The following is a 10,883-nucleotide window of genomic DNA, read 5'->3' as shown; positions in this document are numbered from 1 at the left end:
CTTACTGGTTGTTTAAACCTTCTCAGAAACGCATGATTGGTGAATTTAAAACAGCCTAAAGGCATGTTCAGACTTTTTTTAATTCTTCGAAAACGCATGGTTTTTCTTTTACATCACGAACTAACACGGTATACGGCATTAATTGGGTGGGTCAATTTTTTTGACTCCCCAAAATGGCGGGCCTTGTTTGGCCGTGCGTAAACCACGCAATTTAACGGCAAACATGTGTGGGTAATTAGCCTATGCTACTCTTAAACCATCTTTCTAACAGTTTTGTTTTGTATTGTGCTTTTTATAGCAAACGATGTTAACCGCTTTTCATAGACTAACTCGCCTGGTCTTAGGCAACTGGTCACTTTAAGCATGGAAGTCAAATACATACCTTCATGCTTTAAATGTAAAGCAGAAAATGAGGCTTGGCAATTATAATTACCCCCTCCCCCCCCCCCCCCCCCACACACACACACCCCGGAACCCCCCCCCCCCCCCCCCCACTATAATCAATGAATTTTCAGAGCTTAGAAAATGTTTGTGCTTCTGACACTACAAAAACAATACAAATGCCCGATTTGTAAACCATGCAGTAGCTGAACTTTTCCCCTTGCCAATGGTAGGCCTATTTCCGCATGGCAAGCAGATGACACTCAGCCATGCTTCACTTGAACAGGCCTGGAAGCTGGCTGGAAATTTCGAATTATCGCAAGTGTAGAGGGTGTCTCGTGAATTAAGGCAAGTTCCCTATAAGAGTCCTGGCGACACTGGATCCTGCCCTCCTTGTATATGGAACAATAAGATGTTTAGGTTGTGAGATGCCCCACAGCTGTGATCATAGCGCGTTATTGCCTGCCTCAAATCATGCTCAAATGAAATTATACTGCACTTGGGTGTCTTCGCGTTATTTACGTGCTGGGGGCTCCCCCTCGACCGAAGAAATAAAATAAAAACCTCAAGCGCTTGAATAAATTCATGAAAATGAAAAATTTAACACATTTTGTTCTTCGTAAATACAGCAGTTTTGTTGTTGCTCTCATAAACAAACAAAAACTGCGCACGTGCTTAAGATTGGAGACATTTTTGGTTCTGGGCTTTAGAACCTCGTCAACGTTGTGAGGATCTTTTGTTTATACAAGCCATATGCATTTCGGTGTTTTTTTTCTTCTAAAATGTGTAAGCTTATATTAGCTTAAGACTGTGCACTCCATGCACGACGAGTCTTTTGAGAGATGGAAAGCTGCAACGTTCGTATTGTAAACCAGTGCTCTACAGGGATATGCCTATAATTATATAAATCCATTGCGTGTCTGTATTTAAGGCAGTGGACACCATTGGTATTTTACTCGAAATAATTTTTTGCATAAACCTTACTTGGTAACGAGTAATGGGGAGTTGGTGATAGTATAAAACATTGTGAGAAACGGCTCCCTCTGAAGTAACGTAGATTTCGAGAAAGAAGTAATTTTCTGCGAATTTGATCTCAAGACCTCAGATTTAGATGTCGAGGTCTCGAAATCAAGCATCTGAAAGCACACAACTTCATGTGACAAGGATGTTTTTTTTTCTTCTTTCATTATTATCTCGCAACTTCGACGACCAATTAAGCTCATTTTGTTTTCACAGGTTTGTTATTTTATGCACATGTTGAGATACACAAAGTGAGAAGACTGGTCTTTGACAATTGCCATAAGTGTCCTGTGTCTTTAATCGTGGGTGTGTATGTGGATATGGTATTCTTGGAACGAAGCCATCTAACATTGGAGCACGACTTCAAGTATTATAACTTCGAAAGAGCAGCTTGATTTCGGCCAATTTTACTACCAGAGATTTTTTTTAAATTGCATTAATACGTAGAATTAATTTATATCTCTTCTCTCTTAGAAAGCTACCTTTAAAAAAGCCTAAGTTACAAATGGGAACTGAGAGTTTAAAACTTGGAAGAACATCCCATACTACTATATAAAATAAATCATCACATAAGAGGTATTTTAAGAATGTTTATTCGGATCGAGAAGGAAGAAAAACAGTGTCACGGGAGAAAGGCATTTGGGAAGTTTGGTGTATCTCAACATATGCATAAAATAACAAACCTGTGAAAATTTAAGCTCAATTATTCGTCGAAGCTGCGAGATAATAATGAAAGAAAAAACACCCTTCACACGACGTTGTGTGCTTTCAGATGCTTGATTTCGAGACCTTAAAATTTTAATTCTGAGGTCTCGAAATCCAGCTCGTGGTAAAATTACTTCTTTCTCGAAAACTAGTTACTTCAGAGGGAGCCGTTTCTTACATCAACAGCTCCCACTACTCGTAAGGTTTTATGCTAATAATTATTTTGAGTAAATACCAATAGTGTCCATTGCCTTAAATCTTAGAATAAGATCATTAAACCAATTGTAAATAGTTAAATTAACATGTAAGCCGATTTAATTGTGTACTTTGTAAAGCGCAAAGAACTTTAAATGAGGCGGTATATAAATCGAACATTGACAAAATATGGTTTGTTAAACACATTTAAAAGTCACGCAAGAGGCCGAATTGAATTGAATTGCAATCATAACGTTAAGTATGTTAAAAACATAAATGTATGTAAAAGGCACATAGGCAAACAAAATAACTTGGAACACCAAGAAAAAAACACAATAATTATCATCTGGCATCCCATACAAGAATTTTGTAAGAATTCGTGTAAACCCGCCCTTTATTAAACATCGCCAAACCAGACAGCCTCATTCTAAAACACAAATTCTTCTGGGTTTTTTTAATCTACGCCTCACTTGCACTGTGCGTGCAGATATATAACAATTGAGCTCAATTTTTCACAGGTTTGTTATTTTATGCATATGTTGAGATACACCAACTGTGAAGACTGGTCTTTGACAATTACCAATAGTGTCCAGTGTCTTTAATCGTTGGAGGGTATGTGGATATGGAATGGCTAACATTCTTGGAGCGAAGCCATCTACATTGGAGCATGACTTCAAGTATTATAACTTCGAAAGAGCAGCTTGATTTCGGCCAATTTTACTACCACATTTTTTATTTTAATTGCATCAATACGTAGAATCCATAAAGTGCATAAATTCTATCTCTCTTAAAAAGCTACCTTTAAAAAAGCCTAAGTTACAAATGGGAATTGAGAGCTTAAAGGAACACGTTGCCTTGGATCGGTCGAGTTGGTCTATAAAAAGCATTTGTAACCGTTTGTTATGAACTGCATATGGTTGGAAAGATGTTTTAAAAGTAGAATACGATGATCCACACAAACATGCCTCGAAATTGCACGGTTTTCCTTTTACCTCGTCGACTAACGCGGTCAGCCATTTATGGGAGTCAAATTTTTGACTCCCATAAATGGCCAACCGTGTTAGTTCGCAAAGTAAAAGGAAAACCACGCAATTTCGAGGCAGATTTGTGTGGATCATTGTCAAGTTTTTGACTCCCATAAATGGCCAACCGTGTTAGTTCGCAAAGTAAAAGGAAAACCACGCAATTTCGAGGCAGATTTGTGTGGATCATTGTATTCTACTTTTAAAACATCTTCCCAATAATATGCATTTTACAACAAATGGGTACAAACGCTGTTTATAGACCAACTCGTCGATCCAAGGCAACGTGTCCTTTAAATTTGAAAGAACATCACATACTACTACATTATAAAAGAAATCATCACATTAAGAGGTATTTTAAGAATGTTATTCGGATGGAGGAGGAAGAAAAACAGTGTCACGGGAGAAAGGCATTTGGAAAGTTGTACCATCAACGTTTACGTGTCCGACTTTTTTCTTCTTTTTGTTTGCTATCACACAATTAATTTCCCTTTATGGACAACACTAAAAAGCTTACAAGTAATTATTGGGGGTTCGAGAGTGGCTATTCTTTTGTTTGGTCAAGAAAGAGCACACAGTCATAATAACCTTGTCCCGTGGGCTCTACTTCTTTACCGATGCACTTGGTGAACACAAGGTGATCTTTAAAAAAAAATACTAAAATATAAGTGGGTTTTTTTTTTTTTTTTTTTGCACGGTATATTTTGGTTTGACTCGCCACTCAGAGTGCTTACCTTTGAATCATAGAAAAGTGCACTGAAAACCCACCTCTTTAATAACGTGTATACAGCACTAATTACATAGCTTGTGTGTTAAAGACACTGGACACTATTGGTAATTGTCAAAGAACAGTCTTCTCACTTGGTGTATCTCAACGCATGCATAAATAACAAACCTGTAAAAATTTGACTCCATTGGTCGTCGAAGTTGCGAGATAATAATGAAAGAAAATAACACTTTTGTCACACGGCGTTGTTTGCTTTCAGATGCTTGATTTCGAGACACACAATTCTAATTCTGAGGTCTCGAAATCCAGCTCTTGGAAAATTACTTCTCGAAAACTACGTTACTTTAGAGGGAGCCGTTTCTCAAATTGTTCATACATTCAACAGCTCCCACTACTCGTTACCAATACCAAGTAAGGTTTTGTGCTAATAATTATTTTGAGTAAATACCAGTAGCGTTCATTGCCTTAAATCTTAGAATAAGATCATTAAATCAATTGTAAATTATTAAACTAACATGTAAGCTGATTTAATTGTGTAATTTGTAAAGCGCAAAGATAACTTTAAATAAGGCGTATATAAATCGAACATTAAAAAAAAATGGTTTGTTAAACACATTTAAAAAGTCACGCAAGAGGCCGAATTGAATTTGAATTGCAATCATAACGTTAAGTATGTTAAAAACATAAATGTATGTAAAAGGCACATAGGCAAACAAAAATAACTTGGAACACCAAGAAAAAAACACAATAATTATCATATGGCATCCCATACAAGAATTTTGTAAGAATTCGTGTAAACCCGCCCTTTATTAAACATCGCCAAACCAGACAGCCTCATTCTAAAACACAAATTCTTCTGGGTTTTTTTAATCTACGCCTCACTTGCACTGTGCGTGCAGATATATACCAATTGAGCTCAATTTTTCACAGGTTTGTTATTTTATGCACATGTTGAGATACACTAAGTGAAAAGACTGGTCTTTGACAATTACCAATAGTGTCCAGTGTCTTTAATCGTGGGTGTGTATGTGGATATGGTATGGCTAACATTCTTGGAACGAAGCCATCTAACATTGGAGCATGACTTCAAGTATTATAACTTCGAAAGAGCAGCTTGATTTCGGCCAATTTTACTACCACATTTTTTATTTTAATTGCATCAATACGTAGAATCCATAAAGTGCATAAATTCTATCTCTCTTAAAAAGCTACCTTTAAAAAAGCCTAAGTTACAAATGGGAATTGAGAGCTTAAAGGAACACGTTGCCTTGGATCGGTCGAGTTGGTCTATAAAAAGCATTTGTAACCGTTTGTTATGAACTGCATATGGTTGAAAGATGTTTTAAAAGTAGAATACGATGATCCACACAAACATGCCTCGAAATTGCACGGTTTTCCTTTTACCTCGTCGACTAACGCGGTCAGCCATTTATGGGAGTCAAATTTTTGACTCCATAAATGGCCAACCGTGTTAGTTCGCAAAGTAAAAGGAAAACCACGCAATTTCGAGGCAGATTTGTGTGGATCATTGTCAAATTTTTGACTCCCATAAATGGCCAACCGTGTTAGTTCGCAAAGTAAAAGGAAAACCACGCAATTTCGAGGCAGATTTGTGTGGATCATTGTATTCTACTTTTAAAACATCTTCCCAATAATATGCATTTTACAACAAATGGATACAAACGCTGTTTATAGACCAACTCGTCCGATCAAGGCAACGTGTTCCTTTAAATTTGAAAGAACATCACATACTACTACATTATAAAAGAAATCATCACATTAAGAGGTATTTTAAGAATGTTTATTCGGATGGAGGAGGAAGAAAAACAGTGTCACGGGAGAAAGGCATTTGGAAAGTTGTAGCATCAACGTTTACGTGTCCGACTTTTTTTCTTCTTTTTGTTTGCTATCACACAATTAATTTCCCTTTATGGACAACACTAAAAAGCTTACAAGTAATTATTGGGGGTTCGAGAGTGGCTATTCTTTTGTTTGGTCAAGAATGAGCACACAGTCATAATAACTTGTCCCGTGGCTCTACTTCTTTACCGATGCACTTGGTGAACACAAGGTGAATCTTTAAAAAAAAATACTAAAATATAAGTGTTTTTTTTTTTTTTTTTTGCACGGTATATTTTGGTTTGACTCGCCACTCAGAGTGCTTACCTTTGAATCATAGAAAAGTGCACTGAAAACCCACCTCTTTAATAACGTGTATACAGCACTAATTACATAGCTTGTGTGTTAAAGACACTGGACACTATTGGTAATTATCAAAGACCAGTCTTCTCACTTGGTGTATCTCAACGCATTCATAAAATAACAAACCTGTAAAAATTTGACTCCATTGGTCGTCGAAGTTGCGAGATAATAATGAAAGAAAATAACACCCTTGTCACACGGCGTTGTTTGCTTTCAGATGCTTGATTTCGAGACACACAATTCTAATTCTGAGGTCTCGAAATCCAGCTCTTGGAAAATTACTTCTCGAAAACTACGTTACTTTAGAGGGATCCGTTTCTCAAATTGTTTATACGTTCAACAGCTCCCACTACGCGTTACCAATACCAAGTAAGGTTTTATGCTAATAATTATTTTGAGTAAATACCAGTAGTGTTCATTGCCTTAAATCTTAGAATAAGATCATAAAATCAATTGCAAATAATTAAACTAACATGTAAGCTGATTTAATTGTGTAATTTGTAAAGCGCAAAGATAACTTTAAATAAGGCGGTATATAAATCGAACACTAAAAAAAAAATGGTTTGTTAAACACATTTCAAAAGTCACGCAAGAGGCCGAATTGAATTTGAATTGCAATCATAACGTTAAGTATGTTAAAAACATAAATGTATGTAAAAGTCACATAGGCAAACAAAAATAACTTGGAACACCAAGAAAAAAACCCAATAATTATCACATAGCATCCCATACAAGAATTTTGTAAGAATTCGTGTAAACCCGCCCTTTAATAAACATCGCCAAACCAGACAGCCTCATTCTAAAACACAAATTCTTATGGGTTTTTTTAATCTACGCCTCACTCGCACTGTGCGCGCAGATATATACCACGTATGTGAAGCTACTCTTCGCGTGTTAACCGACAGCAGGAAAAAACGCGCCAAAAATATTTCAGCGGTCATTTGGCCAGCCTCAGGAGCAGACGATAATCATCTTGCAACCAGTGAAAGATTGCAGCTACTTTAGTCTGACAATAGAACCGGCTGCATACTTGATTGGGAATACCATGGCCTTCGCCTTTCATCCCTGGTACGTACCTTTTTAGCAGTCTCGGTTTATTTTTAGCCCCGCAATAAATTTGCTCATTAGCGATTCGTGAAATAGTCTCTTGCGCATCTCTACAGCGCGTGCGGCGTGTATCGTCGTGCAGTGATAGTACATCACATCAGGGTGTACTTCCTGCCCATCCACGGAGACTCGGCAAACTCCAGCGGCCGACTGTAAGTGATCTGAGCGGGCAAGGAGAGATGTCAGTTTTTTAAATCCCGCCCATTGTGTAGCCAAGGCAACCAACCAGGCGGTGTGTTATGCCGCAAGCAAAGCCCAATATAATTCACTATGATGCGTGATATCTGGAAGCTAGCATGTGTATACTGACTCGCCTCTCGGCTTTTAACATTTCCCAGGATGCGAGCGTGTCCCTGGTGGACCCTGCAGGGGCTGAGACGGTCAGGAACACGGCATAAGTCTGATCAATGTGCCGGTCGCAACATATCATCCCGCTGAATCAGAACAATGACTATGAGTATATAGACAGTCAACCCAGACGAACAGTTTGAAACTAGGATCATGGCCAAGGAGGTGATCGTGAACGGCTCTGTACCTTTATATACTGAAATAAATGCCGCTGGATCTGCATCGAGTGTCAATGGAAACAACAATGTGACTGACGTGACACTGTCATTGGAGTGTGCTGGCTTGTTACGGAATAGTACCACTGTCCTGCACATCGACCCGGACACAGAGGGTTACACGCCGGTTGTCATCTCACTGTCGTTTTTAGTGGCCCTTTTGAGCTTTGGAACTGTTTTATCCAACGCACTGGTCATTCACGTCATACGGGCTGACCGGACACTACACACGGTGAGTAACTGTTTCGCCATGAGTTTAGCCGCGGCCGATCTCCTCGTTGGGTTGCTGGTCGTACCTTTCTATGCACTCGATGTCCATGTGTCCGAACAATGGCATGAGCACATTCCGGCACACACTATTTGGGTTACGCTTGACTTTCTATTGACCTCATGCAGTATTCTCAACCTTGTACTACTCAACCTCGACCGTTTCTGGTCGATCACCTCACCCATGAAATATATGCGTCAACGGACTAAACGTCGTGCCCTATTCCTCATTGTCTTAGTATGGGGCTTGTCGATCTTGCTGACAATCGTTCCCGCAGCTATATGGCCCTACGCCTTTAGGGGCATCTTGGTACCGACTAAGAGCCGGTTTGTGTGTTTCGGTTCGAGTGCCTGGCTGATGGCCGCGTGTGCAGTTTGCATTTACTTCATTCCGCTCACTCTTCTCTGTGCAATATATTCACGTATATTCAGGGCGATACACCAACGACACAAGATGGACTTGGGTCGTTCAAGCATCGCAAGTAACATGTCAAACCGCTTCGGTGGATCAAAACGCGGGAGCGATGTCAATCAACAAGGGTTTATCAGTGAGCAGGAATTACAGAGGTTGAGGAACATCTACGAGAAAGCACTGTGCCGGGAACGAGGTGAGAGGCACCTTACCGCTATGGTGAGAAAGAAGAAGGGCTACAGCCCCGGGGTGCACCTCAAACGTTACGAAAGCATCGACGAGGAAAAGGAAGGAATCGACGAATCGTGTGAACAGGATCCATTTAACTCGGAAATTAGCGAAGATCAGAACACATTATGCGGTAAGTCTCACCAGACCACGGTAGGGGTCAACAACATTGTCAATAAATTACACGTAACGCGTTCCGTGGATGATATTTTCAAACAGCCGAACCGAAGCACCCCGAACGCTTACGAGACTTTGAGCGTGCTGCCCAAGATTAAAGTGCCGCGAATTTTGGCCGGCATTGAGTCGAGCATGGACGTGATACGCGAACGTGATGGTAGCTGGTGCAGCTCCAAATCCAATAAGTCGGTTACCAGCGAAGACCGGAAGGGCGCGGATAACACCTCCAACCACTCCCAGGAAATCGCAAGTGCACTTGCCGCAGGGAGGAGGACAAGTTCTCCCACCAGCGGGCTCTTACATTCTCCGAAAGACCGCAGCCCCACGGGATCAAACCACTTGAGCGTGAGCGTAACCGAGAACATAGCCTCCAACTTCCTGCAAGTTTTGTCACCCGACTTGCCACTCGATATTCAGAAGCGTTGGAGCTCGCCGCCCATCTGCATCGAGGACCCGGCCTCGGAGCCTGACGACACCGACCAGACACCGGACGATGCCATCGCAGCGGAGGAAAATGACAACGACGACAACGAGTCAGTTACGACAGCGGCAACGACGATCACGAAGAGAAAACGATCGGACTCTGGAGAGGGCGCCCTTGCTCGACTGCGGGCTAACTCCAGCGAGATGATACGGCGTGCATCACCTCGGCTGGCGCGAAAGGAGGAAGGTGATACGGAGAGTCTACTGAACACGGAAAGGAAATCCTCCTTGGGGAATGGTTCCTTCTACCGTGAGAGCTTCCAGAGTAACCGCTTAATGACCCAGAAACGACAGAACGCACGGACCTCTTTCTCGCTCGATCTCATCACCGGGACCCGGAGCGACAGCGGTTACGCAAGCGACTGTGGCTTCCGCCGGCCGGGAAGCCTAGGCGTGACCACCAGTATCAAAAAAGAGCGCAGAGCGTCCCTGTCGTTTCCCATAGACAGCGCCACCATGGGGTCACTGACGTCCAGGGTGAGAACATCTTTCAGTAACTCATTCAGCGCAATCAGTGGCCGCGGAACCAAAGCCCTGACGCTTCTTAAGAAACAGGACAAAGCGGCCAAGCAGCTGGGCTTCATCCTCGCATGTCTCTTGGCTTGCTGGACGCCGTATTTCCTCCAAGTTCTCATCTATGCCTTCTGTTCGGACTGTGGTGACGTCACAGCCATGACAATTGCCGTCTTTCTTGGGTACACGCACTCGTTGTGCAACCCAATCCTATTCACCTTGTTCAATCCGAGGTTCCAGCGGTCGTGCAGAAGAATACTGTTCCCGTGTCGTTCTCGGGAGGAGAGCCCCCGGGGATGTCCGGTCGTACCACCATCTATGATATAAGAACATTGATCATTATTCTTCATCTTGTTTTTAAAGGCACCGAAGACTATGGTAATTCCTCAACATAGTTGTGAGCATAAAAACTGACTTGGTAACGAGTAATGGGGAGAGGTTGTTAGTATAGAACATTGTGAGAAACGGCTCCCTAACGTAGTTTCGTGAAAGAAGTAATTTTCCACTAAAATAATATTTGAATTTGAATTGGAGACCTCAGAAACCAAGCATCTAAAAACCAAAGGTGTCCAGTGTCTTTAAGGGCTCGTTGAATGTAATTATATAAACTATCATCAATTTGCAATGTGACCTCTTTTAAATAATAATTATTGTTTTGTTTTTTAAGGGTTAATTATGAAGACAAGAAAATAATGTGAAAAACAACTTCGTGCACAGTCACGAACAAGAACTGTTCATTTGATGCAAGCTACCAAACTAACCGGTTAATTTTACAATGACTAGGCTTAGGTTTGTCGTCTAGTTACTGAATCCAAATATTTATTTACTTGTGCAATTCATAATCATTGACGTTAAACAAAATGTTTGTATGGACAGATTGG

General features: G+C 40.8%; 1 protein-coding gene across 1 annotated transcript; it reads left to right on the top strand.

Annotated features, from left to right (window-relative positions):
- Positions 1-7,650: 7,650 nt before the first annotated feature.
- On the top strand, positions 7,651-10,364 carry LOC139954523 (uncharacterized). Its single transcript, XM_071954364.1, has one exon. The coding sequence runs from the start codon at positions 7,861-7,863 to the stop codon at positions 10,327-10,329; it is 2,469 nt and encodes an 822-aa protein (XP_071810465.1). The 5' UTR covers positions 7,651-7,860; the 3' UTR covers positions 10,330-10,364.
- The last annotated feature ends 519 nt before the right edge of the window (positions 10,365-10,883 follow it).

Source organism: Asterias amurensis, chromosome 2 (genome assembly GCF_032118995.1).
Source record: "Asterias amurensis chromosome 2, ASM3211899v1".
NCBI classification, from domain to species: domain Eukaryota; kingdom Metazoa; phylum Echinodermata; class Asteroidea; order Forcipulatida; family Asteriidae; genus Asterias; species Asterias amurensis.
The sequence above is the reverse complement of the archived record's forward strand: the minus strand, read 5'-3'. Positions and strand labels throughout refer to the sequence as shown.